The sequence below is a fragment of the Fonsecaea multimorphosa genome (assembly GCF_000836435.1).
Source record: "Fonsecaea multimorphosa CBS 102226 unplaced genomic scaffold supercont1.11, whole genome shotgun sequence".
Lineage (NCBI taxonomy): Eukaryota > Fungi > Ascomycota > Eurotiomycetes > Chaetothyriales > Herpotrichiellaceae > Fonsecaea > Fonsecaea multimorphosa.
In genome coordinates, this window is record NW_015971645.1 from 246,671 (window position 1) to 274,417 (window position 27,747).

The 27,747-nt window shown below is 54.1% G+C and overlaps 12 protein-coding genes across 12 annotated transcripts; 5 read left to right on the forward strand and 7 right to left on the reverse strand.

The window, feature by feature from the left end:
• Nucleotides 1-168: 168 nt before the first annotated feature.
• Nucleotides 169-1,656, forward strand: Z520_06081 (uncharacterized protein; the record flags this gene model as incomplete). Its single annotated transcript, XM_016776583.1, has 1 exon — nucleotides 169-1,656. One exon carries the CDS (start codon nucleotides 169-171, stop codon nucleotides 1,654-1,656), a length of 1,488 nt encoding a protein of 495 aa, XP_016632125.1.
• A 358-nt stretch (nucleotides 1,657-2,014) lies between these two features.
• Nucleotides 2,015-3,031, reverse strand: Z520_06082 (uncharacterized protein; the record flags this gene model as incomplete). The annotated part of the gene is made up of 1 exon (XM_016776584.1): nucleotides 2,015-3,031. The coding sequence occupies one exon, from the start codon at nucleotides 3,029-3,031 to the stop codon at nucleotides 2,015-2,017; it is 1,017 nt and encodes a 338-aa protein (XP_016632126.1).
• An 858-nt stretch (nucleotides 3,032-3,889) lies between these two features.
• Nucleotides 3,890-5,125, reverse strand: Z520_06083 (uncharacterized protein; the record flags this gene model as incomplete). Its single annotated transcript, XM_016776585.1, has 1 exon — nucleotides 3,890-5,125. One exon carries the CDS (start codon nucleotides 5,123-5,125, stop codon nucleotides 3,890-3,892), a length of 1,236 nt encoding a protein of 411 aa, XP_016632127.1.
• A 460-nt stretch (nucleotides 5,126-5,585) lies between these two features.
• Nucleotides 5,586-7,679, reverse strand: Z520_06084 (uncharacterized protein; the record flags this gene model as incomplete). The annotated part of the gene is made up of 1 exon (XM_016776586.1): nucleotides 5,586-7,679. One exon carries the CDS (start codon nucleotides 7,677-7,679, stop codon nucleotides 5,586-5,588), a length of 2,094 nt encoding a protein of 697 aa, XP_016632128.1.
• Nucleotides 7,680-8,584: 905 nt separating this feature from the next.
• Z520_06085 (uncharacterized protein) lies at nucleotides 8,585-10,017 on the forward strand (the record flags this gene model as incomplete). Its single annotated transcript, XM_016776587.1, has 2 exons — nucleotides 8,585-8,695; nucleotides 8,743-10,017. 2 exons carry the CDS (start codon nucleotides 8,585-8,587, stop codon nucleotides 10,015-10,017), a joined length of 1,386 nt encoding a protein of 461 aa, XP_016632129.1.
• Nucleotides 10,018-10,639: 622 nt separating this feature from the next.
• On the forward strand, nucleotides 10,640-11,560 carry Z520_06086 (uncharacterized protein; the record flags this gene model as incomplete). The annotated part of the gene is made up of 1 exon (XM_016776588.1): nucleotides 10,640-11,560. The coding sequence occupies one exon, from the start codon at nucleotides 10,640-10,642 to the stop codon at nucleotides 11,558-11,560; it is 921 nt and encodes a 306-aa protein (XP_016632130.1).
• Nucleotides 11,561-12,708: 1,148 nt separating this feature from the next.
• On the reverse strand, nucleotides 12,709-15,171 carry Z520_06087 (uncharacterized protein; the record flags this gene model as incomplete). Its single annotated transcript, XM_016776589.1, has 1 exon — nucleotides 12,709-15,171. One exon carries the CDS (start codon nucleotides 15,169-15,171, stop codon nucleotides 12,709-12,711), a length of 2,463 nt encoding a protein of 820 aa, XP_016632131.1.
• Nucleotides 15,172-16,033: 862 nt separating this feature from the next.
• On the reverse strand, nucleotides 16,034-17,080 carry Z520_06088 (uncharacterized protein; the record flags this gene model as incomplete). Its single annotated transcript, XM_016776590.1, has 4 exons — nucleotides 16,034-16,240; nucleotides 16,315-16,555; nucleotides 16,616-16,994; nucleotides 17,059-17,080. The coding sequence occupies 4 exons, from the start codon at nucleotides 17,078-17,080 to the stop codon at nucleotides 16,034-16,036; spliced, it is 849 nt and encodes a 282-aa protein (XP_016632132.1).
• Nucleotides 17,081-18,332: 1,252 nt separating this feature from the next.
• On the reverse strand, nucleotides 18,333-19,703 carry Z520_06089 (uncharacterized protein; the record flags this gene model as incomplete). Its single annotated transcript, XM_016776591.1, has 1 exon — nucleotides 18,333-19,703. One exon carries the CDS (start codon nucleotides 19,701-19,703, stop codon nucleotides 18,333-18,335), a length of 1,371 nt encoding a protein of 456 aa, XP_016632133.1.
• A 2,040-nt stretch (nucleotides 19,704-21,743) lies between these two features.
• Nucleotides 21,744-22,169, forward strand: Z520_06090 (uncharacterized protein; the record flags this gene model as incomplete). Its single annotated transcript, XM_016776592.1, has 3 exons — nucleotides 21,744-21,778; nucleotides 21,832-21,996; nucleotides 22,052-22,169. 3 exons carry the CDS (start codon nucleotides 21,744-21,746, stop codon nucleotides 22,167-22,169), a joined length of 318 nt encoding a protein of 105 aa, XP_016632134.1.
• Nucleotides 22,170-22,314: 145 nt separating this feature from the next.
• Nucleotides 22,315-24,032, reverse strand: Z520_06091 (uncharacterized protein; the record flags this gene model as incomplete). Its single annotated transcript, XM_016776593.1, has 3 exons — nucleotides 22,315-22,566; nucleotides 22,615-22,791; nucleotides 22,842-24,032. 3 exons carry the CDS (start codon nucleotides 24,030-24,032, stop codon nucleotides 22,315-22,317), a joined length of 1,620 nt encoding a protein of 539 aa, XP_016632135.1.
• A 764-nt stretch (nucleotides 24,033-24,796) lies between these two features.
• Nucleotides 24,797-26,016, forward strand: Z520_06092 (uncharacterized protein; the record flags this gene model as incomplete). The annotated part of the gene is made up of 3 exons (XM_016776594.1): nucleotides 24,797-25,126; nucleotides 25,192-25,839; nucleotides 25,909-26,016. 3 exons carry the CDS (start codon nucleotides 24,797-24,799, stop codon nucleotides 26,014-26,016), a joined length of 1,086 nt encoding a protein of 361 aa, XP_016632136.1.
• Nucleotides 26,017-27,747: the final 1,731 nt, after the last annotated feature.

A 27,747-nucleotide genomic window follows, 5' to 3' on the forward strand; every position in this document is an offset into this window, starting at 1 on the left:
CTGCTGCTTATCACACCACGTCTCACGCCACAGACGACATTTTCCACCACGACAGAGCCCCCTTGGTCTTAAAAGACATTTCCTTCCTCTGCCGATCTCGACACCGCCGGTTCATGTCTAGATAACGCCTCTTGCGGACGCATCCTTCCATCCTCTTCGCCCTCCACAATGCCTCTCATACTCGACACCCCCTCAGAATCATCGGTAGAGTTGGATGCAGACTTCCAGGAAGAGAGACGGAAGGTCCACCACGATGCGGATGTTGTTATCGTGGGCGCGGGCATCGTGGGATCTTCGTTGGCAGTGGCGTTGGCAAATCAAGGGCGCAGTGTCATTCTCCTTGAGAAATCACTGAAAGAGCCGGATCGCATAGTCGGAGAACTTCTGCAACCGGGTGGTGTGCAGGCATTGACGAAGCTGGGCTTGCGCCATACGCTCGACGACATCGATGCGATTCCTGTCAAGGGGTATACCGTGGTTTATTATGACGAGCAGGTGCCCATTCCCTATCCTGCTGCGAACGGCGAAGCACAGCATCCAGCTGCGGGAAAGCCGGGAAATGTCAAAAGAGCAGAGGGACGGTCATTCCACCACGGCCGATTTGTTTCTCGCTTGCGCGCAGCGGCAATGTCACATCCCAACATTACCGTCTTCGAGACCGAAGCCACTTCGCTCATAGCGTCCCCTCATACCGCCGAGATCCTCGGAGCCGAATCTATCACTCAAAAAACACAAAAGGATTACTTTTTTGCGTTGTTGACCGTCATCTGCGACGGGTACGCCTCCAAATTCCGGAAGTCATACATTTCTCACACGCCCAAAGTCAAGTCGAAATTTTGGGGATTGGAACTCATTGACTGTCCTCTCCCAATTCCGCAACATGGCACAGTGGTCTTGGGGGACAATGCTCCTGTATTGCTCTATCAGATCGGCACCCACGAGACTCGAGCGCTGGTGGATATACCAGAGGGGTTGGCATCTACATCGACAGCCAACGGTGGCGTCAAAGGTCATCTACAGAAGGTGGTGCTCCCATCTCTACCGGCTATGGTGCAACCTTCGTTCCAGGCCGCTTTGGAGAAAGGCAATCTTCGAAGCATGCCCAACTCCTTCCTTCCTCCAACAACCAATACAACTCCAGGTCTAGCCATTCTGGGAGATGCCATGAACATGCGCCATCCGTTAACTGGCGGCGGTATGACGGTCGCTTTGACTGACGTCGTCTTACTGTCCGAGTTACTCTCTCCAGCAAAAGTCCCAGATCTCGCCGATACCCGGCTTGTCCTCAGGCAGTTCCGCACCTTTCACTGGCGGCGAAAGGGGTTGAGTTCCGTGATCAATATCCTAGCGCAAGCGTTGTACTCGCTGTTTGCAGCCGATGACTGGCAACTCAAGTATTTGCAGAGAGGATGTTTTCGATACTTCCAACGGGGCGGCAAATGCATTGACGAGCCGGTGGGGTTACTGGGAGGTATCATCCCGCAACCGTTTGTGCTGTTTTATCACTTTTTTAGCGTGGCGTTGTTGAGTATCTGGGTCCTCATTCAGGAGAAGGGATGGCTTTTGCTGCCGGTCAGTGTGTTTCAGGGAGTGTTGGTGTTTTTGAAGGCGTGTGAGGTTATTTTTCCGTACATATTTGCCGAGTTGAGGCGGTGAATGGGAACATCGTTACCAACAACAGAATTATTAAGAAAGGAGACGGTGTTTTGTGGCAGACGCCCGAGAGATTGACAGAGGGAGTGCTGTACAGATAGACAGATATATGGTTCAGTGCCGGTCAGTACAGTCACGGGCCGGGAAAGATTGAAGCTGAAGAGAGCATAGCAATGCATGTTCTTTTGACAGTCATCGGTCTGTGAGAGAGTGAGACGTGTTGTCCAGAGTATGTACATGAAGGTACACAAACTCCAGCCCTTGACACAAAATCCTCGAACACTCATATGGGTTTTGCGGGTCCGCAGGGGCTTTTCTCATTTCTGTCACCCCTGTACCTACTCCGTACCGAGTACTATGATCACAACTTCCCACCGCCGCCGCTAGCCTTGGCCTTGTTGGCCGCCTCCTTCTCCTTGACCTTGAACGCGTTAATCGCGCCCACAATCAATGCCCCATCATTGAACCTCGTGGGCCACAATTCCTTCATCCTAGCCACGAGCTCGCGGGCGTTTTTCGGCTGCTGCTTCTGCCGCAAGCCGTCTCCCGCGCTGTGGCCGTCGCCGTCGCCGCCTTCAACGAGAGCGTCAAAGTCGAGAAGATACCGCCTCGTCCTGTCGAGGTGCCAGGCCCCGCACAGTTCCTGGGCCTTGACGTGGCCCGGGACGACGATCTCCGGGCGAGGGGAAAGGGAAGAAACGGTGTCGACGGCGCGGACCCATTCCATGCGCAGGGCGTGCGTGTTGGCTTCGCCGAGCATCTGGTGCACGTCGCCGTAGACGACGTCGCCGGCGCACACGAGGCGGAGGTGCGGGCAGAAGAGCACGGTGGACGAGTGCGTGTCGGTGTGCCCTACCTCGATGGCCTGGAAGGTGTAGCCTTGAGAAGTGACGCCCTCGTCACCACCTCCGTGAACGCCACGGTCGTTTCCGTCCAATGGGAGGTAGAATGTGCCCGATTGAGGCAACGGCTCGGCCAGCTTGAACTTCACATCGATCTGGCCCGGGAATCTCGACCCCCACATGTTCTTAAAGGCCCTGGGCTCGATCTGCCCTTGCATGTGCGCGATGGTGCCCTGGGTCGCGACGGCGCGGGCGGTGGGGAATTTCTGCAGCAGCATGTTCAGCCCGAACCAGTGGTCGCCGTGCCCGTGCGTGATGTAGATGTATTCGAGTGTCGCGCCCGGTTGGAGCGTCTGCTCGATCCACGTTATGAGCGCCTCGGTCTGGGACACGGTGATGGGCGTGTCGACCAGCACGGCGTGGCGGGATGTGTGGATCAGTGTGCAGGCGATCGGGGACCAGGGGCCGCCGGGTTTGCCGTTGGGGGCGGTCCAGGGGATGGAGGGGGAGACGTGCACGGAGGCGTAGAGTGGCATCCTGGACGATGATGATGGCTTGAAGATTGGACTCGGTATTGCGGATTGTGCTGCGTGAGGTTTGGTGTTACCGTATCGCCTCGTGTCGTGTGGTGTTTTAAGCGGATGTGCTGGTTAATATGGTACAATAGAGACACCTGAGTGACTGGAAGATTGCACGCCTCAGGTGAAATGTAACCTTATAGAGGTATTGTTACCAGGACCCGATATGTAAACACGGGAGGAGACAGTGCTGGTGGCAGCGAACAGAGCGACAACTTGATATACTTCCTTGCGTTCCTTACCTGTGTTTCACCTGTCCCTATGCTCCTGGGGAAGGGACAGAATCGGGACGCATTAGATTATTATAGCTTTTTCCTTCGTCTCAATCCTAAATGACAGTGAGAGCGAGAGAGAGAAGCGGAGTGGTGGGAAGAGGAATATTTGTATAGTAATCCCCCATCGGCCGAGGGTGGAAGCTGATTGGATAAGCTATTGGCGACGCATGCACGCATGCTTGCACCATGTACGACGGCGGATAGGGTGAGCAAGGGACAAACACCTTCAGCAATGGGCAATGGAGATTCGAAGAGAGGGATTGTTGACAACGAGATGAAAAAGAACAAGAAAGGGGGATGGCTTGAGGCTCGAGGGATACGGTTCGAAGGATCCTTCTGCCTTGTGGACTGGCATCCACGAAATGCGAGAACTCGTCGCGTAAGCTCCTCGTTGTCATTCGTCCACACAATATCGACCCGGAACAGGGCCCCTTGAGTGAATCAGTAATCGAGCTTCGACTCGTGCCTTTTGGACTCGTCCTTGCCTCGACTCGAAGCGGCAACCACCTCGGGCCTCTTCCCATTTTCTCCTCTCCTCCGCTCATGCCGTGGTCACCCTCAGCCTCTCCAGAATATACTCCCCGGCCTTGATCGGCTGCCACTTGCTGACGCCCACCACGCTTTCCGGCAGCGGCACCACCTCGGCGTCGTAGTTGATGCTGAAGAAGAACGGCACCGAGTATCTCTCCCCCGTGCCCGGTTTACTCACGACCCGGTGGATGGTGGACTTGTACAGGCCGTTTGTCCAGCGCATGAGGAAATCCGCCACGTTGACCGTCAACGTGCCCGGGCGGACGGGGCAGGGCAGCCAGACGGGACGGTCGTTGGTGAGCGGTGATGGAGGGAAGAGGATCTCGAGCCCCGGGTTGGACGAGGAGAGGAGCAGCGTGAAGCATTCGTAGTCGGTGTGCGCGCCGAGCCCGAGCTTGCCTTCTTGTCTCCGTGTGCTTGCATCGCCGTTGGCAGCTTCGTTGGGGACTGGCGGCTGGCCGGCGTAATACAACAACCTTGCAATCCCGCCCGGATGGGTCATGAGCTGGTCGAAATATCCTTCTTCAAGGCCCAGAGATAGTGCAAAGAGTCGAAACAGATGTCGGGCCAGTTGGAGCACTTGGCCGTAGTAGAGTTTGATTGCCTCGTAGAAGCCAGGGAGATCGTCCTCGTCAGGCCAGATGTTTCCTTGTCCCGCCGAGGCGGGCGACTGCCCGTCCAGTTCGACATACTTTCCATCTCCGCCCGTTGGGTCGAGCTGTTCTTCATACCCCCAGTTGAAGCCTTCTTTCGTCTCAGGCTCATGCTGTTCCTGTGTGTTCGAGCCGTCGCCTCCCGCCATGTCGTCTACATTCACATATGTATAGTCGTGGGGCTCGTACCCCCGGAAGAGCGGAGAGTGCCTCATGTTCAACTTGTCTTTCTGTTCCGGCGTCAACTGGTGGAAGAAGCGCTCTGCTTGCTTCAACGCTCCGTCCATTGCCTCGGACGAGACGCCGTGGTTGCTGATCTGGAAGAAACCGGTGGTCACACAGGCTTCACGAATCTGCTTTGCTACGGCCTTCCGCAACGAGGTGTCGTCAGAGAAAGAAGGACCAATGTCGATTAGCGGGACTGTTGGCAACGACTCCGACGCAGCCTTTGACGGCGGGATAGCGAGTGCCCCAGCGAGACGACTTCGAAGATGTTCTTGAGCGGCCGCAACTTCTTCAAGGATACTGGGGCCAGACGAATTTTGCGACAGAGGATCTGGGACGTGCTGTGGTGACATGACGGATGTCGCCATTGTGATGGTGCTTGATGAACCGGGCAAGAAGAACAGTGTGGGATAATGATGGAGCGAGATTCGAAGGAGTCAAGAAATGAAGGGATGAATTAAAGTTTCTTTGTTCGACCCAAGAATGGAATTCGTAGAACCCAGACTACTACTACTAGGTAGTCACAATCCCCTCGACCATGCCGTCCGAGCAGTGGTGGATGCGTAGACTTATGCTGTCTGAGGCGGTTCTAGAACCCACGATAAGGATAAGGACAAGCAACAAGGAGACGAAGGGGCCGGAGTTGTCCGCTGGACAGGATGAGGCTGAAACAAGTGCAAACGAGTGGGAGGAAGATCAAACACATGTTTGGACAAATATAGCAGCATCAGCCTCGCTGGGTGTTTCACCACATACCTAGGTATGCTTGCTGCTGTCACACACATATAGGTTTATTCGCACAAGGTGTCATTGCTCATCAAACGTTCATTATCCATTTATATCGTTGCACATGATGCGGAACTGACGCGCTGTTGTAATGCCAGCCCGAACATCTGGTACAGCCGCAGGCATTATGCGCGGCAAGACATGCTCCTCTGTCTCCTTCCAGTAGACCGGCTTCTCCATGTCGGCAGGCCACCAGTCAAACAGAAGAAAGGCTTCGTCCTCGGTCCAAGGTCCTGTGGACCCTTTGGTGCCCTCTTCGGTCAATCCTTCCATAAGGTGGTTGTCTGTGTCCAACGCGTTGGTGTCGGATGCGCACCGCTGAAGTGTGCTTGGACTCTTGGACTTGAGAGGACTCTTCCTCGCCGCTAGGTTGCCTAGCACTCCTAGGGGACTTCTCGCTTGCGGTGCTGCAGGCTCAGGTCTCAGAGTGAATGCGTCATCTGCCACCGCATCATTTTCAGAAAAGACTCGTCGGAATTGACGTATATCAGAACTATTGGATCGTCCCGGTGAAAGGTCGGGTTGGTAGGGAACTTGGGGATGGACCACTAAGGGGGCCTGTGGGCGCGGGCACTCGTCATTCGCCGACGGTCGTGCATCCTTGTCAAGCTGCGGTGCAGGTATAGATACCGGCTGAGCTTGGGCGGACGAGACCACACTGGGGTTTGGTGGACTTTGAGGCAGCTCGCTGTTGTCAGACCCGGGAAGGGGAAATTCTTCCTGGGTTGGGAGTGGTCTAGGAGAGGGTGAATTGGGTTTCGGTGGACTTTGAGATAGCTGGCTCTTGTCAGACCCGGGAATGGGAAATTCCTCCTGGGTTGGGAGTGGTCTAGGAGAGGGTGAATTGCTCTCAGGATTCTCCTCTGGTATAAATAGAGGGCTGAAACTGCCGTTTTCTTCCTGCACCGAGCCATGCACGCTCGACTGACCGGAGCATGATACCTGAATTGGTTGCACACAGTCATCGACGTTGGCATTGACGGCCTGTCTTGGTAGCAACGACACGTCTTCATCAAAAGGGGATGATGCCCGTACTTGAGGCGACCGTGGGCACGAACTTCTCAACGTCTGCGATCTTGATGTACCTTTAGAAAATGGCAGCACACAGGTCAACTTTGGCCTGGGCCTTGGCTGGCCGATCAGCAGTCGTGAAGTGCGAGCGACTTGTGGACGGAGATTCGAAGAGTCGTCATTGGCTGTTGTCTTCGGTTTTTGGGGGGCATTTGATTTCTTCTGTCTCTCCTTGCCCATTCTCCCTTTGCTGCCATTGTCTTCCGGTTGAGGGAGTAGCGACGACCTCGCACGTGCCAATGCAGGAGTCAGCCTCTGCTCCTCCGGGGTTAAACCTGTTTGATTTTCCACCACTCCAGAGCCCAGCCTTGTTGACTTCTTAGGCTGTTGTTTAGGCTCTTCGCCTGACGACAATTCGATGAACTCTTCGAATCCCACTGGGGATCCCGCGCGGCGAGGGGTTTGCGGGACGGTCTTACTTGGCTGCATGGGCTGAGGTAAGCGAGGCCTTGCTGGCCGGACTGGTTGGTGGACCTGATCGAATTGGTTTTCCTTGTCACAGTCAAGTCTCTGCCGTTTCCGAGGCGATCCCACCAGCGCTGCGCGACTAGATGACCATCTTTGCTCATAAGGAGAGTTTGCAGGTAACCTTGCACGTCCCAGTCGACCTTGAGAAGGGCCCAGCACTTCTAACAGCGACTTGGGTCTCTGCGAGGGGCCAGCGGACAGGGGACGATTTGCCATGGCTGTCGGCTGTTGGGGTGGTGGAGGCTTCTCTGGTCGTGATCTTTCGAGAATCGGGGCCAAATCTGTTTGGGTCTCACCGAGACGCTCTCCGACTTCCACCAAAACACCACGGTCTAGCTGGATCTCAACGCCCTCCGCAAACTCCTCCTCTTGCCTGTAGTGGAGGTCTCCAATATAATTTTTCGCGTCGTCGTAGACCATGACGCGTCGATTGAAGGTGTGGAACCGCAAGGAGCCATCGTGCCATTTCTTTGCTTTCTTGTGCAGGTCGCGGGTGTAGAGACAGCGGAACTCATGGACGGGGGCGGTGTTTTGGGTGGGAGCGACGGTCAAGCTGGCAGAACCGAACCCGCGGTGAGTCGAAGTGAGGGTTGCCATCGTCACATTTACAGCTGCACCTGGAAGCAGTGGGAGGAGCTGAGGCTGAACTGGTTGTCAGCGACATCCTGCACGGAGACGACCAATGGAGACGTTGGCGGAAGAAGCTGCGTCGGTCATCAGTCGATAAGGCAAGGGAAGTCTCATGTGGTGATGGGAGCCAGTGAGAGCATGTCATTGATTGATGGTGAGTGGATTGATGGGTGGGTGGGAAACGCGCGTCAACTAAGGCTGGAACTCGGGTGAAGAGCAAGTCAAGTGGGTGACAAGGAAACCGCAGGCAACGCAGGGCTAAGGCCAGGGAGGCCCAGGCTTCATCCGCCCCCGTTAAAGCCCTAAGCCCCCCCCTCGCCCCCTCCCGTTGATCCCCTTAGCTAAACCCTGCCTATGATACGAGACCCTGCAAGCCTACGTACCCTATTACTGCGTATGGCTTCCCTGGCTTGAACTTACCACCCCCCTACAAGTCGCTGCTTGACTTTATTTACTACTGTCCAACTAATTTTCTCGCATTCTCCTCGTGTACTTCACTCACATGAGGTAAGGGTAAACCTTTTAGACTGCTGGTCAGTTGGCTACATACCGATTTTAATACACGTTTCTCTCCTTACCGTACCCGGCGTTCGTTTCCTCCAAGCCTGGCCGAGCCTCTTACAACGTCGATCGACCGGGTAGCAGACTTGGTGGTAGCGGCAGTGGCAGCGGCAGCGATCTTGTGCCACCAAGCCTCAAGGGCACCTGCGCTCTGCTCTTTCTCGAGGGGACTAGGGTCCGTCAGCTGGAAATCACATCCGCATCCTCTTGTCTCGACACCCTCACTCTGGCCTCCTCAAGAGAAATTCCTCAGGCCACTGTGCTTGTGACGGTCTCGCCCTTGCCCAGTACTCAGCAAGCCAGCAGCCACCATGCACAGTGTCCAGCGGCATTTTGGCAAGTACATGAAAAGGTCGGCCGATGAACAACAAGTCTCGGTGTTGCTCAAGGACTTTGAAGAGGCCGATAAGTTGTTGACAAAAGTATGTCTTTCAAATATTCTGTCCGCCACTGACTGACTTCTGGCAAGATTATCGAGGCCTCCAAAGCATGGCGAGAGTCCTGGATTTCCATCCTCACCCACCAACATCGTGTATTCGACGAGTTCAGCCTCCTGTACGGTCCGATTGTGGGGGCCAGCGACGATTACCACGGCCATGTCCCCGTCCAGACCCCCGACCACATTGTCCGCAGGACCGCGAGGATTAAGAGCGAGTACGAGGACTTGAAGAGAGATCTCACCGAGGACCTGGCTCAGGTTGAGGAGAGGCTCATCCGGCCGGCGCAAAATGCAAAGGACAGCCTGCACACCATGAAGAAGACCATCAAAAAGCGCGAGGACCGGAAACTCGACTTTGAAAGATACCAAAGCAGGGTCGACTCCCACCTGAAAAAGACAAAACGGTCGGAACGAGACACTGCGGCCCTCGTCAAAGCCCAATCCGAGCTGGAAGCGGCTACCGAAGCATACCACGCCGCCGATGATAACTTGAGAGGTTGTCTTCCTCGCCTCTTGACGTCGGTGTTTTCGCTGCTCCCCCACTTTCTGGCTGCTCAAATCCAGATCCAGAACAACCTGCTAGGACATTATTACACCCTACTGCACACTTACTGCACAGAGGAAGGTTTCCCTTCTCCAGCTCCGCCGATGGATGAAGTAATCCGACTGTGGAACGACTCATTCAAACCCGTGCAACGCGAGGCTGAGTCATTGGCGATCTTGGCCAATGGAAAGGCAGCAAGGACGTCCATGGAGAATGGTAATCACTCGGTCAATGGCTACCGCCGCCCAAGTGCCTCAGCCTTCAGTGCACACCGCCAGCAGTCGGTCTCCCCGGCCAGGGCTCTTCCACCTTCCCCAACTTTTGAGCCAAAGTCCAAGTTGTCATCCTCGCCCGCCGCGTCGTCTATGCTTGGAGCAACCACCCCACAGGAATTTATCGCCAGCCCGTCGCCCTCACAGTCAGTCTATCAGACGCCGATGGCGTACTCGCCAGCAGGGCCGAACACAGACTATTTCTCTCGTGATCGACAGCCCTCTGGTGTATCGGCCGTCTCTGCTGCCACGGCGGCATCCATTGCACAAAAGAAGCGACCTCCACCTCCTCCACCGCCGAGGTTACCCTCCCAGCAAACCATTTTTGTAACAGCACTGTACGATTTTGACGGCCAAAGTGAGGGGGATCTTGCATTCCGAGAAGGTGATCGGATTCGAGTCATCAAGAAAACTGAGAGTACCGACGACTGGTGGCAGGGGGAGCTCAGGGGAATGAAGGGACCATTTCCCGCAAATTACTGCCAATGAAATCCCAGCCTAATGGAAACGACTGTGGAGGGTTCGGTTGAACATCTAGTCGAGTGGGCTTGGCTTGGGTGTATTTTGATGTCTTTGCTTTTTGACAACACACAAGGGTGCGGACGGAGCTGAAAAGGCAGGGAACAAGCCTCTAATAATAGCAAGCGAACCAGCATAGAAGTGGGCAAGCGAGCGTGCAAAGCATGATTTGAACACAGGCAGCCTGCATGGCATTGGAGCATAGCAGAGCGTATGGAATAGGTTCTAGTTTGCGGCAGAAAAGGTCTTATATATACCCAACAATCAGGAGCAACGGTTTCTTCGATCGCGGGCAGTCACGCAGTTCTCAATTCGCCGTAGTCAGATGGACGATATGGATGCCCGTCCTCCGATGCCTCTCGTCTTGTACAGGCTGTATAAGAGAAGGAATCGAGAATCGTCGGCGGAAGGCGGGAGAAATCCAGGTCGTCAAGAACTGGATACAAACTGACGTCTGCACTGATTGGTTGGATCAGAGCCGCACTTTTTGATCCAATATTTAGGGATATCAAAACATAACATCATTCGAATCTTCCATCTTCCCGCCCACACATTCACCCTCACCACCTTGTTGGGAAGAGCAAAAACAAGAATGCCGTCTCAGGAGTCCCAAAGCACGCCTACGGCCGTACACGAGCCAAAGCCCGACATCATCGTGCGCGGGCTGAACTACAAGTTTCCCGACGGCTCGTGGGGCTTGCAAGACATCAACCTCGAGCTCCCCGCGGGGTCGCGGACGTTGCTGATCGGGGCCAACGGGGCGGGCAAGACGACGCTCCTGCGGCTCCTGTCGGGCAAGAAGCTGGCGCCGTCGCGGTCCGTGTTCATCGCGGGCGTGGACCCGTTCGCGAGCGGGCTCGAGGGCGTCACGTACCTGGGCCTGGAGTGGGTTCTCAACCCGATCGTGCGCACCGACATGGCCGTCCCCGTCCTGCTGGATTCCGTGGGCGGGACGCATTTCCCGCAGCGGAGGGATGAGCTGGTGAGGATCCTGGACATCGATCTCGCGTGGCGCATGCACATGGTCTCGGACGGCGAGCGGCGGCGCGTCCAGCTCGCCATGGGCCTGATCCGGCCCTGGGACGTGCTCCTGCTGGACGAGATCACCGTGGACTTGGACCTGCTGAGCCGCAGCAACTTTCTGGCCTGGTTGAGGGGCGAGACTCAGCGCAGGGGCGCCACCATCGTGTACGCGACGCACATCCTGGATAACTTGGCCGGGTGGCCCACGCATCTCGTGCACATGCACCTCGGCCGCGTCAAGGAGTGGGGGCCCATGGCCGAGTTCGAGGACCACCACCACCATCACGCTGAGGGCGAGGGCGATGCCAGCGGCGCCGGCGCCGGCTCTGGGAATAGCAGGCTAGGCGAGCTGGTCCTCAAGTGGTTAAAGGACGACCTGGCCGAGAGGGGTCCCAGAGGCAACACCGCGCCAGACAAAACTCAGGGCAAGACGTACGAGAGTTACGAGGGCAAGGGCGGGTACGGGGTCGAGAAACCGCCGGGGCTGTGATACGACGGCCACGACCACGACCACGACGACAAATAACACACACATACCCACAACGAGCGTGAATGAAAGACTTCAACATTGAAAAAGCCCTGTTCGAAAACATAGAGCAGGTGACGACAACCAGCGGAGAGAGAAAGAGAGAATATGGGATCTATTCTGGATGCATTCTAGGAGGGTACTACTGCATTGCTGCGTGGACGTATATGTCATCTGGATACCCCGTCTGATCTTCAACAAGATCATTGAGCGCATCTGTCTCGCATTTGCCAGGCGCTTGCAGGAGGGAGATAATTTTCCGGGGCGCGAAGGTTGGCCGGCAAAGAAGCCATTCTGGTCTTAACACCATTATCCGCAGAAAGAGAGGGTGTGTTTGTGTGTGTGAGAGAGCTGGCGGTTTTTCTCATTCCCGCATACAGCTGTCCCTTGCTTTCTGACCCCAACCGCTGATAAGAGGTAGATTGGGATCAATGAAATCCGGCATATGGCAGCACTTCAGATATGTTTGTCTCCATTCCGAGCCCTCACTGTGCAATGTGTGCGACACGGTGAAGTTTCTAAACAGTTTGCCCGCACGAGTTCGCGGGTCTGCGAAAAGAACAAGAGTGAGGCTCTTCGTTCGCTGTGAGAAAAGGGGGAAAGGCAAAAACCTCCTGCGAACGCGGGACTTTGTCGTGCATTTTCGACGGCTTTCATCCAGGCTCCCTTTCCGGACTGGAAGTTGTGTTGTCTGGATAAAAACCTGCCACCGACCTCGATCTCTGAAGGAGGGCGCTCGATCTGCCTGCCCATGTCCGGGCATCAAATTCCGCTCTGGCTCTGACTCTGACTCTCAGGCGTCATGTTGTGTGTCTCGACGTCTCTCTGGCTGACACATTTGATCGTCGTGGAGGAAGGGCGAGATGAATCGTTTGGATCATGCTCCCTGCCTTTCCCGCCGTGAAAGGGGTCATATGTAACAAACAAGTAGAACCCGCTTACCCAACCCCACCCTTGCAGGTTGGTCTCTCATTCTGCCTCCTCGCGACACAGATATTCTCTTGCCGCAGGTGCTTCTTCCCCACGTGTCGTGCCACGGGCCAACAAAGCAGAATCCGCCCTGTAGATGATCATCTCAAACACGGAGCACAATCCCCACTGTCCGATGAGGCTCATTCGCCAAAGGCCGCGATATTTATCCGCAGGATTCGCACTGATCCGTCCGCCGAGGCCACCGCCAATAGCTGGTAGTCTCCATCATCCTGATCGCTGCTGTCTTCGTGTCCGGTTGGCCGCCAGGCTAGTCGATTGACTGACCTTGAGGGGCAGAGATGTCTTGGGACTTCGACAGTGTGTAATACCTTGAGGTCGCCGTTCACGTCGACACTGTGTAGTGAGATGGTCCCATCGTCCTCGCCAGCCGCGAGGACACCGCGGAATCCGTCGGAGGTGGTGATAGAGGTGGCAGAGACGGCTGTGACGGGACCCTTTCGAGTGATCGAGGAGCGCATTGTGAAGCTGGTCTCATTCTCGCTGCCGGCATTGCTTGACCACAGCTTGACAAGTTTGTCCCTGCCGGCTGTGGCGAAGCTTGGATTTGCAGTCGTGCCTATAAGCCACGTAGCGTCGAGAATCATCCGCGAATGCGCCTTGGCGTTTATGGCGATACGGCCCCAGCTTCTTGGATTCTCACTTGATCGCTTGAACACCGCCCATTGCCGATCTCGTCCTACACTCAGCAGGAACTCTGGACTCTGTGGGGAGAATGCAAGTCTCGTGACCGTGAGCGAGTGCGCCGACAGAGGCGGTCTGATCTCGTTCCAGTCCCTCGTGTCGTACAGGCGGATCACCGCGTGGTCGAGCGAGCTCGCCCTGCAGGCCGTGGCGAGGACACTGCCGTCCGCGGGTGTCGCTGCTTCAGAGATTTCCGAACCGTGGCCGTACAGTTTCTCGTGCTCGGGCCACAGCGTGTGGCGCGCCAGCAGGTCCTCGGTCGGTGGTTCTTGGATGTCAAGCAGCGAAGGCCCGAGTCCGTTAGACGTAGCGGTTGTCTCCAGGGCGTCGTTCGCAGCATCGCCCCCCATCTCCTCGCTGTCGTCCATAGCCTTATTCGACAGACCCAGCACAGGAATCGCAGCAGTGTCGGGCATTTCGGCCAATTCCAGGGGCAATGCGATCCGACATAGTCGATGGAGCATGTTGGCGATATCCCTTGGTTCGTTGAAAATGCGCAACAGCTTCTCATCCGCGCCGGAAGAGAACTGATACGGTGTCGTGCTCGCGATGCAGTTGAGGTCGTATCCGTGGATCTGAGGCCGCGAGAATTCGTGCCAGCTCCGTTTCGCGCCCCTTTTCCACTCTGCGTGAAGCCTGGTTGTCTGATCGGAACTGGTGGAAAGGAGATAGCTTCCGTCAGGGGCCCAGCAGATCCCGTTGACCGAGTTGGTGTGTCCGCTGATACCAAACCTTTGTGTCCAGAACTGCGACGTCTCGTCGTACTGCCACAGTCGCCAGCTGCCCGTCCGGCCGAGACAAGTGACAGTCTTGCCGTCAGGTCCCCATAGCCCAGTCCAGAAGCCGCCGGCAGAGCCGGTCGCAGTAGTGGCCCCCTTTGCCGCACTGATCTCTCCCAGCCGAGACATGCTGATCCATATTCCGGACGACGGCTCCGGCTCCCATATCGAAAGAGATCCGTCGGCCGACGCGGTGAGGAGTTGGGAGCTAGTGGGGCTCCATGCAGCGGAATAGATCCAGTCTTCGTGGCCGAGAAGTAATGCCTCAAACGTGATGGAGTATTTGTGTTCCCCAGCGGCCACGGTCTGGGTCTTTGCTGATAACGTACCACTTACGGCAGAGACTCCGTTCAGCTCGGCGAGTTGATTTGTGGGTTTGCTGCCTCCCAGTTGAAAGCGCCAGAGACGGACATATTTGTCCTGGCTTGCAGAAGCAAGCAGGGCACCGCCGTCTGGAGCTTGTGTGAGTGCCAGAGACCGCACCCACGCTTCGTGTCCAGTGAGAGTGGCATGGTGATGGAACTTGGGGGTCGAGGACAGACCTTCGATGGCGTATACTTGGATATCGTTCCGAGTGCCTCCGGCGACCAAGTAAGCATGCTCGGGAGAAGACGTGGAAGGAAAGGGACTGATGGCGAGAGCCAAGGGAATGAACCTGGGTTTGAGGGAGAGGGTGGCCAAGGCTTCGATTTCTGTCTCGTGGACTTTCCAGAGTTTCACTTTTGCGTCGGCTCCGCCAGTTGCCAGGATATTGCTCCCACTGAAGGAAGCGATGGCGTTGGCAGCGCCTTCATGCGCCGCGGTCTTCACCAGGCATCTCCATTCCTGATTTGCAGTCTCTTTTCTCCATACTGCGATCTCTCCATTCGCACTGCCCGAGACCAACAGCTCGGCAGAGGCACCTTGGGCTGGGCTCAGAAACTTCACAGTCGTCACTTTGCCCGTATGCCCGGAGAGCAGGGCGGAGATGCCGTGTCCAGAGTCATTCAGCGGCGACCATATGCCCACATTTTGGTCGGCGCCAAAGGCGAGCAATCCTGAGCTTGTTGACCAGTCGGCTGCTGTGCTATGTCTGTTTCCGCCGACGCTGAGGTACTCGTCCTGGACGAGAGGAGGAGACATTGATCAAGAAAGCAGAAGTGGAATGGACCAGAAACTGGAGGATGCAGAAAAAACCACGCCAAGACTTGTAACCATCCAGCAGTTTAAGCCTCGCAGGCTATTTGGGAAAGAGAATGACGCTGCCCTGTACGTCCTTTCCAGTCTAGCCCATAGTATGAGTGAATCTCCTATAATTCTAGTTGCCAGTATAAGCAGCCGTCAAGCTACTAACCCGGTCCGCTTGAATACTAACGCCTCTGATAACAACTCGTCCTGCATACAAGAACTTGACGCTTCTGTGGAAGTCTACTGGTATCTAGAAGTGTCCGGGAACTAGCTACCTAGATCGATCTGTCTCCAGAGTTACCATCGCCTTGGCTGTAATCCACACATTCCATTCACAGGACGGATCTTGTACAACTCCTCAGTTCCTCCTGGAAAAAGGGTACGAGAGGAGAACAAAAGGGCGCGTGATGATCTCCTATCGAATATCCGAAATTGTGGAAACAGGCTGGGCACAGGATGATAGCGGTGAGAGACCAGTCGGGTCTGTTTCGAGACTTGACAGAGGAGACATCCCGGCAAGGCTGGTAAGATATTGCTGAACGGAAAGGGAGCCCCTCTAGCGCCCGTCAGTTATCTCGACGATATCGGTTTTCTGTGTTGTTATGTATCCCCTGACACACTCCAACAAACCGGAAGCCTGAAAGGGCTGCGAAATGGGTTAGGCTTGATGGCTTGTATGCGGGGTTGCCTAGTACGTCTCTTCTCATATCTGGAGTTTCGACAAGGCTTCTCCCCTTCTTCGGCCCAGGCTTTGAAGATGGGACGCAGATATTCGCCTTCCTAGCTAATTCCGACAACAAAGACATGGGGAATCTATTCAGTACTCGTTCAAGGGAAGCGCAAACCCATCCGGGTTTTCAGCAGAAAGCACTTGCCCCGGGTGGAAGACATTCATGACGACCAAGGCGAAGAACATCGGCACGCCGTCAAAGACATACTCGCACCACTCGTGCTTGTTGATGTATGTGTTGATGCTGCTTCCCTGGCCGGAAGAGAACTGGACGATCCGGTAGACGATGCGGTACTGTGTGTGGCAAGTCTCTTAGTCCCAGAATCGAGGCATTGGTCCCAATAGTCATGGATGGTGGCGATACATACCGTGATCAAGGCCAGTGAGATCTGCACTCCGTGGATTCGGAGTTTGACGTCTTTGGATATCCGGCTGTGCGGCATGACCCAGTCAAGCTTTTGCGTCAACCGCACAGTCAAGGCGAAGAAGAAGACGATCAGTACTTCCTGGAACACCACACCAAACGTCACAATATGAATGCCCGTCTTGGCCGAGCTTGGTGTCTTGCTGAGAGTCATAAGGCCGCCGCCGATCTGGATGATGAAGGATCTGGAACGTGTAAAGTGTCAGCCAGAACTCGAACTCCCACACAGATTGAGATCTCAGTACATTATATCGCAGCAGACGAAGATCTTTCCCATTATGTTGCCTCCCAGACCAAAGACTTTGGTCTTCCGCAGGAAACAACGGACCAGCCGAGAGATAATCATGTAATCAAAGGCGTTGACGAAGATCGGAGCAAGTAGATTCAGCAGGAAAGACGCATCATACGCTCCCTTTTGGCTAGGGTTTTTGGCCGACGAGAACCGGAAAGCAAAGGCGGCCGTCTCCATGAGCGCACCAATGATGACGACCAGACAGAAGAGTTGTCGGTGGCGGACGGCTTGATATATGTGTGCGACGGTCGTGCCCAGGAAGAGGAGTGCGAGAATCACTGCCGCGGCGATAGATGGGCAATACGGCCACGGATTCGAAGCGTTGTCTTGGGCTAAAGAAGATTTCGTGGTTCAGCTAATCTTGCAACAACTGAGAGCGAACGGATCACCACTTACAGGAACATGTGGACGACACCATCTCGAAATGACCTGCTGTATGGCAGAGAGTTTGTGAGGCGGCAGATCTGGTAGCAGGTAGATAGGTACCTAGGTAGGTAAGTAGGCAAGCGATCGCTTAAATGATTTTATCCAAATTCAAAGAGAATGTCCATGGTTCCCAGCATCGACGGGGCTCTTTTATAAGGAATCTTCCCCTTCTGTCTCTCCTGAGACACGGCGACGGCCACAGGCTGGGTCATTGGAAGGAAGCGACAACATCGTCGGCCTTATTCTTCCAATGAGCTAGTGAGTCGAGGGTCAAACTGCTGATAACAGCTGATCCAAACTCCCGAGCCCCGTCAGAGAATATGACCAGGACCCCATCAAATCCAGTGGTTCAAGTCCAAGTGCTATCAAGTCACAGCAGGCGCGCTCCTGGGAGGCTGTGCAGGTGAAAAAAGAGGAGTAAACAAAGCCCTTTGAGGAATGAGTTCCGAGATACGACTGTCTCGGATTTTCTCCTGGTCAAGTACAGAGGGAAAAGGGGAAAAGGGGCTGGGGCGGTGGATATAAGGGACGGGGGGGTTGTCGAGTTCGAGTAAAGGATCAATCCATTATTCGATATGCATTCCCGGTCTGGATAACTGCTGCCTGCAGGACAAGGCCAGGCCGTTTTGATGCCGAATGTAGCCCGTTTTGCGGTGGAGAGTCCGGTTCGGTACGTCCAGGGACGGCGCCTATTATGGCTTGTTGGCTTCCTTTCCGGTTGGCTAGTATCGTGGCAGTGCATCTCTTTGTACCGGAGGGTGGCATCTGGGGGCCATAATAATAATCACCACCTTCGGAATGTCCACTCGGCGAGCGGTAGACCTGCTGTAGGGTTGTCGCTTCCACCAGTTTTAATTCTTTGCTTTCTCTCCCAGACTCGGACGCAGCTTTTTGTTGGCTTTCCATGGCGCTTCCTGAAACTGGAGATCGATCAGACGTTTCTTTTCTTCCTCTGAGGGGACGACAGCGATGTTGAATCAATAACGGACACTTCCTTGAAGGAGGAAACCCGCAGGACCCCATAATGCTGTTCAAGGAAAGGACGATCGCGACATGAAACAAGTTCAAACATTTGAAGAAAGGAACGCTACCAGCATTTGTTTTCGGTGCTATGATATTGCATGCGGCAAGCTTGAAGAAACGACCACACTTGAAACAAGGCTTCAGGAAACGTCACCACGAACACATCTCTGCTTCTGTCTTCCCCTCTTCAAAACCGTTACCAGGATGGTCGAGATCCCCTTCTAAGGAATCGAGGATCGTAAAGAGATTGCTTCCTCGGTGAGATTTGAACGAGTCGCTTTGTTGGTAATCCAAAGACCGCCACCTCCCTCCGAGCTCCCTCCGAAATGCCAGTTCTTTAGATGAGCAGTCTTGACTTCAACAGGCCGTGGTCGTTGAGACTCTCTCACAGCCTGTGCCATCCACTCGAAGTTTCCGATCGGCGTATTCTCTTGAATCCATTCCGCGTCTGCAGCATCTGTGCCGCCGCTCAGTATCTTTATCCGTATACTCAGCCCAAACCAAAAGAGGAGCAGGAAAGCTAAGAGAAGGAGGGTTAGACCGGCAAGCATGATGAGCTCCCAGAAAATGTGCGTGCGTTGAGTAAGGCATCCCTGTGTCTCTGAAGAGTGACTGGTGTCGAGAAGGTAGTTGTCGCCTCCCGCAACCATGGTCATTGAGTTGAGAACTTGTTCCAGGATCCCACCGGTGTTGTTGGATGCAGGGGTGCCTGTGCCCTCGTATACCGCACCTTGGAAGACTTCAGCCCAGTTCTTGAGAGTGTCATGAGAATGTATCATTTCTTGAACCGGCTGAAGCTCTCCGTACGTGTCATTCAGAGAGCATTCGTAACTTTGCATGTGTTTCGTCTCGTTGCCATATGCAGTGGTATCGACCGAGAACCGAACATCGAAGACGGCGCCAACATTATCTCCAACGGACGTATCAACGATCACTAAATGAGATATGTTGCCGATCGAGGCGGAGACAGCGTACGGGGTGTCATAAAGAAGATCATGTTGTTGCAGACTGACCACTATGTCGTCGACTGATACATCCCAGGGATAATCCAGTTCAAGAGAATTTCTGACGCAGTGCCAGTTGCCCAGTAAGTCAGTGGCATCGGCACTGAAGTCAACGGCTCGGTTTGCCTTTCTGTAGACTCCCTGCAGGCCGTCATTGAGCAAACTGGTGGTTTGCGCTTGTGAAACGACCGTGTACGGCGCTCCATTCCAAGGGACACCTTCGATGAGCGCACTTTGGACCACCAGGCCCGTGCCGAACTGGCAGCGGTCGTGGACAAGCACCGACTTGATAAGAGCCGAGGTAAAATCCGAGCCCAGGTTCAAGAGATAGGCAAAGATCATCAGCAAGCTCAGCCATCCTCCTGGCAGTGTCTTTACCACAAGCAAGGCATACAATGAGTCGAAGCTGCCCAACCAAGAAGTCATGTACGGTAGTGGAACAGTGTGTCGCTGGAAAAGCCTCAGTTTAGCGCGTGCTGCCAGACATTTGGTTCCCACAAGATTGATAAGGATGAATGCAACAACAAAGAAGATTCGGAAAAAAAGCCGCACATCGGAGCCAGAATAATCGAGAAGAATTCTTGCCATCTTGACTGAGAGACCTTGCGTGGTCGGGATGAGAAGCCTGATTGAAAATATCCGGCTAGGAGGAAGGCGAATGCACCACCTTTTCTAGGTGGGCCGGCACGACGCCCAAGAGGCTCTGCGGACATAAAATCAAAAAGGGATGCATAAATCTCCCGATCTCGTGGAGGCTCCAGAAACCGCCAAAGTCCCTCCTGTGTCTGGACCAAATGTGGCTGGCTGAGTCTCTGTTCTGGGCTACTTTTAGCGAGCAACCGACCAATTTGGCGAGCAGCCTTGTTGTTGGGTGGGCCTATCGTGGTCTATCTAGTGAGTAGCGACCTACCATTAGTACAAATTTGGCCACGGTTCGCAGGCAGTCGAGTCAGCCGGCCACGCCGTCTGTCTCGCTGAGCGCAGCTTGGCGTGGATAGCAAAGCACGGCGTGAACCTGTTGGTGCCGTAGCTTTGGGCCTTTGAGACAAGCCGCACTCGCTTGGAACAAAAGTGCCGAGCTGAAGTATAAATGCTGGATCGCCTCCTCTGGTCGTGATCCAGCCTGATCCTGAAAGCGACCAAATTCCTGCCCACATTCCCTTGCAAATCTGACGATGGCTTTTGCTCTCTTGTCAAGCGTTGTTTTGGGTGGGCTTGCAGGCTCTGCTGCTGCCAATGCGAATGTCTTCCATGCCAGGCAGGATGCAACGACCACATCGGACCTTTCGTATTCAGCCTTGTATGCGTCCTGCACCAACTATGCTGCCACATGTCCGCCTATTTTGAGCTGTAAGGGGATCGGGCCATTCCTTTTCGAGAATTGTCTGTCGGATGCTAACTGTGGGATAGCTTGCGTCGGCAATTTCTGTAATTCCTGTGCTTCTCTAGGGGGCAGCGACTTCATCTCATGTTGCAGTCAGACCACGGCGGCTGATTGCTTCTCAACGCTGTTGCTTGGTACCACGACCACGGCCGCAAACATGTCTTCGGGAACCGGGACCATGTCGATCACAAGCACAGCATCAATGGCCACCGACTCGAACTCGGCCAGCTGTTGGAGTGCCTTTTCAATGATTGAGTCATGTGCTGCCGCGACTTCAGGGTTCACCACATTAGATGATGGCGGTCAAGCCAGCTGCCTTTGTTACGCAGGCACCGCAACCTATGACCCAGGGCCATTCGACCAGCTCCAGAGTGCGTGCATTCCTTGGGCGTCCACTGCGGATCCAACTGGTGTTTCAGTATATTCGGCGGCCGCGGGGCTCTGTACTCGGGTTGGGAATGTGAGGAGCGCCACAGCAACAATCAGCATCACAGAGGCGCCCGCCCCAGCTCCAACCACATCGATCCCCGTGGCCACCCATACGCTGCCTTCAGTCACCACCAGTACTGCATCGACATCAATCCCAGCTGCAAGTGGTGCCTCCTCCAGACAAAATGTGAGTACTGCTCCAGAGGGATAAGCGTCTGCTAACCGAGTGTTCAGGTCCCGGCTGGCTGGCTATTGCTTCAGTTACTTTGGTTGCTCTGAAGTTCCTTCAAGAGTCCGGCTGTTCGGGGGTGCTCCAACAAACAAATTGTGGAATGTGGCTGGATGAAGTTGGCTCTAATCGATTCAGAGTGTAATTAGCCGATATGCAATGGCATGACGGATTGGAACCTCATTTGATGAACCTCTCGCTCAACGTAGGATGCTGGGGACGGCACGCCGCCAAATAGGGACGAAAACGGTGAAGATGAACATAACGAAGTAACAAGTCTATCTTCCCGCCGATCAGATAATGAGATACACATTTGACGTTGGAAAAGCCAAGAGCGAGTACGAGCGCCGAGAAGTAATTAATTACCTGACATGCTTTACGAATCTGATACTCGGCGCTGATGCCACCGTCATACAAATGCCAAGATAGGTTTAGCCTGCTAATATCTCGGAAAATATATATCCCGCTATGGACATGTGGAAGCAGGTGATGAAAACACACTCACCCCGACAGCACCCAGCGCATCCCTATCCACGGCTGCTCTCACAAGACTTGCGAGCCTACAGCGTTACTTTGTCTTCGAAATATGTCCGAAACGGTCGATATCACGGTTGAATTCACGTGGGTGTACCTTTCCTGCGCCTATTGATTAGCGTGACTGATGAAGCACAAAGTGGTGGCCTGGAGATGCTTTTTGACAATGTATCAAAGCACTCATTGTCACTGGCCAAAGACGCAGACGACGGGAAACCCCCAACGGTCGGATATCTGGTCAAGTACCTCTGCAGTAATTTGATGAAGGACTCGAGAAAAGAGCTGTTCGTTCTCGACGGCAATGTGTAAGTGAACTAGGCTGTGTTCGCTGAGCCAATGCACTAATGTTGCCGCTGGAAGTCGACCAGGCATTCTCGTCTTGATCAACGACTCTGACTGGGAACTCGAGGGCGAAGACAAATACGAACTAGTCAACAAAGATACTATTCTATTCGTGTCTACTCTTCACGGTGGCTGACAGTGCATGCTGACCCGACCGCGGTACCGTTGCCACACTACTGAGTCTATGACATGTCGGATGGATACCATACATTGAAGATATGACCGCGAAACTTTCAGGGCGTCTGTCCGACAATGCTTTGCAGCAGCCCCCATTGTTGCTTTCACACCACGTCGTGCATTCTCACGGAAAGATTCTCAGAGTCTTCTGGGGTCTTGTAACCAGAACCTGGGTCCGGCGTGCTTGCCCCGGTTCTAGGACTGGCAAGGCCACTACCCAGGCCAGGCACAGGAGTAACAAATCCGCTGGGCGGTGCGGGCACCTTGATGCCTTCTGGTGAAGCAGGAATGATCTCTGGAGGGAGGTTGGGGATCTTTATCCGCTTCGCTTCGTTGTTGTAGCTGGCGGGAATGATCTGGGAGGTGTCAGTGTCGGTCGCCAAATGCTAACCTCGGGAGATTACCTCGATTATCTCGTCTCGGGGGAATGATAAGAAGGGAATGTCTGCAGCATTACATGCCATCAGATACCCATAAAGCACACGGAGGACGCTTTCGTGGGCAATGATGAGAAGATCGTTCTGCTCCCTTTCCAATTCAAGAATGATGGGTTCCAGCCGGACTGCAACATCGTGGTACGACTGTCATTGTCAGCGCCGCCAACTAGCATCTAGACAGAGTCCTGCCTCACCTCTGCTCTGGGGAACCTGTGGTGGTATGGATCTAGATCATGCTTCAACACCTCTTCCGGGTATTCCTGTCGAATTCTGCGCTCTGACTTCTTTTCGCACACGCCGGGGTTGAGCTGGCTCATCTGGGACCTCTGCCTCACTTTGAAGCCTTTGTCTTCTAAGAATGCCGCTGTTTCCACGGTCCTCCGTCTCGTCGAAGTCCACACGATGAGCGGTTTTAGCGGCGTGTCAATCCCTCCCTTCTCGATCAGAGTCCGTCTCTCCTCTTCTCGGTGCTTGAGCAGTGTCTCACTCATTTTCTTGGCATAGTCCTTGCCCTTGGGTGATAGACGCGCATCAGCCTTGAAGGACTCCTCTTCCAAAGTGGTGCCCGCACGAGCAAAATAGGTGTGCCGAGATTTGATGTGGAGGTTTAACAGATAGAACACAATCCGATGTGACAGATAACCGAAGCTCGTGTTGTTGACCACCAGTCGCTCTCCCGCATTGATCATCTTGATCCAGTCAAGATCTGGTTCCTCCATGGTTTCGAAGTGCGGGATCTTTGCAGATACTCTGTTCAGGTAATGTTTGACCGCCTCAGCCTCGGACCAGCCTATGTAGTCGGGCGAAGAGATTTTGACACTGCGGACGTTCTCTTCGATGATGCGCTGGTCGTCACAGCTTGACTCGATGAAGAGACATTTGATGTCGTGTTTCGCGAATTCTTTGGCTAGTGACCTGCGGCCAGCAGACAGAGGATTGACTGCATCGTAGATGGCAATCTGGCCGTTTTCATGGTTGAGGAAGTGATAAATATCCTCTCTGCACTTTTTGAGGATCTTCTGCCTCAGCAACACCGACGACGCCGAGGCGTTGACAAAGAAATAATCATCAGGAACATCCTTTCCCGGACCTACGATGGCTCTGCGATAGTCGCCCAGGTGAAAGATCCTGGTTTTCACACCCAGCCATCGTAGATAGCGAGCCAATGCCACCGAGATGTGGGTCTTGCCGCGAGCAGGCAACCCTACTGTGGTAATGGCGATCCGACCTGCGTGGAACAGTCGCCCCGACTCAGTACTGTAGAGCTGGGCAGGTGCCATTTCGCTCTTCTCTGGGAGATCATGGATTGCATCAACAAATGTGCTCGACTTGCGTCGGTAGCGAGGAGACATGACCGCCGATTCGGCGGTTAGTAGAGTGTCCATTGTGGACGACGAGGCTCGCTAGACAAATCTAAACAAGAGGGTAAGTCACAAGCTGGGACAGGCGTATCGAAAGTCGACCACAGTTGACCAAACGGATAAGGAGTCCGAGCTGCTCAAACGCACGGGCTTGCGGATGTCGTTGACCCAGGTTACGCTCGGTCCCAGCTCAGTTGTGTTCGTGAAAGGCTGTGTGTCGAAGACCGCGATAATTCTTCTTATTGTGTCTGAACATCCACCGCCAGATACTGTCTGGATATTATCATCAATGCCGCAACCTGGTCTAAACAAGCACTTTGAAAAGATGAATGACTGACTGCCTGTCGGGGCATTACCGAGTACTGAGGAGCAGAGTTGATAAGGCGGGAAGAAAATATGGGGTTGAGGCCGAGGTTGTCGCCGCCTGGTCGCTCATTCTCGTCCACCGTCTTTCATTGGCTATAGTGCTCCATGGCTATATTAAAGCAGCAGCTACTTTGAGGGAGTTGAAACCCAATCTCCCATTGGCCAATCCCTTCCCTTGGCACGGGCTACGTACGGAGCACTTGCCTCCTACGGAGTTACTGGCCATTTCTTCATAGATTTCCCTGCGCCTGCAAAAGTCAAGCTCCAACAGACAGCCGATCAGCGCAGTCACGAGAGCATCTTTCAGCTCCTCAATCCTCTTCCTCTTCCTCCTCCACTAGCCTGCTCGGTCGTCCCATCTCGAGTCCCGAAATCAGACGGTTGTTGGTGCTTGCCAAAGTGCTGCACTTCAATCCGAAAAGATGGCGGTCGTGGTCGAGGAGAAGTCATCATCGACATCTGTGTTGTCTTTTTTAACAGACAACGCCATCGCCGCCACCATCGCAGACTCCTACTCTAGTCTCTCGGCGAGGAGGAAGTTATTGGGCCTCGAGAATCCCGGGACGGTCGATAATATCGCGCGCGAGGTCCAAAAGGATGTTCTCCTGTCTAATTTCATGTTCTCCGGCTTGCGCTGCGACTTGCAAAAGGTCTTCAGTATAAACCCTCTATTCCGCCTACAACATGGCTTTGCCATGGGCTCCCAAGCTCTGCCACCCTGGCAGCTAATGGCCTTGTATGGCAATTCTGATGTATGTGTCCCTTTCCAATCCATTTTGCGATAAAGAGCATGTATCCGGACTCATCGTTTCAATAGATTTTCATGCAAGCTGCCTACTCGAGCGACCGATCTCTGACGGCCTGGGGAAACCTGAGATGGTCCCCGCGATTCGTGACCAAGACGCAGACCTCAATTGACCCGCGACAGAGCCAGACAATGGTACAAATTGAGAACGAGTACACTGGTAGTGATTTCTCGGCGTCAGTCAAGGCCCTCAGTCCATCGATTCTGGATGGTGGCGTCACGGGCATCTTCATCGGAAGCTACCTGCAATCAATTACGCCAAAGCTTGCATTGGGGCTCGAGGGTGTATGGCAGCGACCCGCGTTGAACAGCAAACCCGAGACCGCGTTGTCGTACTGTGCGAGATACAAGAGCACCGATTGGATTGCTAGTGCACAATGGCTGAGCCAAGGCTCATTGGGAGCTTCATACTGGAGACGGTTGACGGACAAGGTCGAGGCCGGTGTTGATTGTCAATTGCAATTTGCACCTGGCATGGGGGCCAGCATGTTCGGAGGTCCACGACGGGAAGGCACAACGACGGTTGGCCTCAAATACAGCTTCACCAACTCGGTCTATCGTGCGCAAGTCGACAGCACTGGCAAATTCGGTGTTGTACTAGAAAGGCGGGTTGCACCTCCGGTGACATTGACTTTTGCAGCCGAGATCGATCAGTGGAAGGTGAGTTTTGACGATTCCTCCTTGGGTTCATTCCGCCTTCTTTGCAGGACGGTCGCTGATTTCTTGCAGAATACACACAAGCTTGGTGTCGCTGTCTCGCTTGAAGGGGCTCCGGAAGAACTGCAAGAGATCGCGGAGCGTCCAGAGAATCAGAGCGCGATGCCACCGCCAATCTAGCGCATGCGTGTGGTATAACCTCAACACCCTCTTCGAAAATGTTTTACTACCTCTCCTCTTCACTCTCAAGCAAGTACCTTCGACAAGGCCAGACACCTCAAGGGTTTCATACATGGGCTTGGGGAGCAGATCACGGAGACACAACCAAGACCTGCCCATAACCACCGGACCTGTTCACGACCGGCCGCTCTGTCTCTGCCGTGTTTGGATTCTTCCCTACTGTTCAAGGGACAAAAGAGGAGTGTTCGACTTGCTCAATTTTCTCTATGTATCTGTATGTATGGGTAGAAAGACCATGACGAAGTTGGTGTGCGAGCCGCGTTTGGTCTGGGATGGCCACCCTCGCCGGATGACATTCGACCACGACATCTATCAATACTGCATAATAGAAGAAAAGGGAAGGCCTGTATCAATAAAATCAGATGCTGGAGTTTTGTGACGGTTTTTCAAAGTTGCTTTTGCTGAATAACCTGATATTTTCTGTTGTTCGTGATCTTTACCTGGCGAAAGGCATACTTTTGTCCGCTGACTCCCGCAAGTGTGCTCGCCAGTGACCCCATGGCACATCTAACCATGCATGTATGCCTTGGACTTCTGTCGTCAGGAGGAATTCTGGGTTAGATAATTGCTGACAATTGTACAGCCTTACCTTAGCGCTCGGAGTCTGCTTCACCCTTTCAATGGCATGTGCTCACCATCGGCAGGGCTCCTTGATGCCTCTCGAGGGCCAGTTAACCCAGGGGGAAAAGACCAGTGGGTGAACAGCGTTCTCAGAACAAAAAGACTTGGAACATGCTCAATTCGGCTCGCAATGGATGTGGCTTCTCCCCCTGGCTGGAGAGCAACAAGGCCAATGCTGAGCATGACGGGAGCAAGACAATCAAGGGGGCTGAGAAAGGGGAGAAAAAGAGAGATGCAGACCGCCTTTCTCACATGCGACAGATATTGCAGCCTAGTTTTAGGTGGGCAATTGCCATTTTGCGAGGCCTCGTCGGGAGAGCCTGATCGATGCAGTTCAGGAGGTGATGTTGCCCCCCTTCGCGCCGACACTCTTTCAGGATTTGAGGCAAGGGACAACCCTGGTGTCCGGGCTGTAGAATACGAGGGCAGTAAGTCTGAATAATCCACTCCAATCTAGACTCATCATGCCAACACATCCTTGACGTGAATTGTTGTGGTGCTTTTCCATGAGGATGGAAGATGAAGCAAGGGATGGACAGACACGTGCAGAGGGAGTTTGTATTGGGCGAGGCCGGATGAGACGAGCGGGCCGCCCACCTACTCGTAGTCGCTTTGTTAGAGGTCGAGGCGAGAGCCATCCTTTTCCGAAGTCCAACTCCCGTCGTGGTTGGTGTAGCTTGGGTTGAAAAGGCGAATGACGGACGCATCAAGTGCAGATGGGGTTGCATGCATTGGCTTGCCAGAGTAGGGCGCAGTCTGACTCGTCCAAAATTGGGCTCTTGCATGTACGCTAATCAGGGCAGAATGCGAACACGCCTCCTTGCTTCAGTAGTTCCCTTCAACAAATTTCGCTGCAGCTTGACCTCGCCTTGAATAATGGAAGAGCAGGGATACGGATGATGGATGCATATTGGGGCCATGAGAGCCTCGTGTTGTCTGGCCAGAACAACGATGGTTCGGGGATCTTGATCAAAAGCTGAAGAAAATACGAGATGTTACTCGGCGGACTATGCATCCTATTATCCGATGTTAGATCCAGTTTGGCAAGAA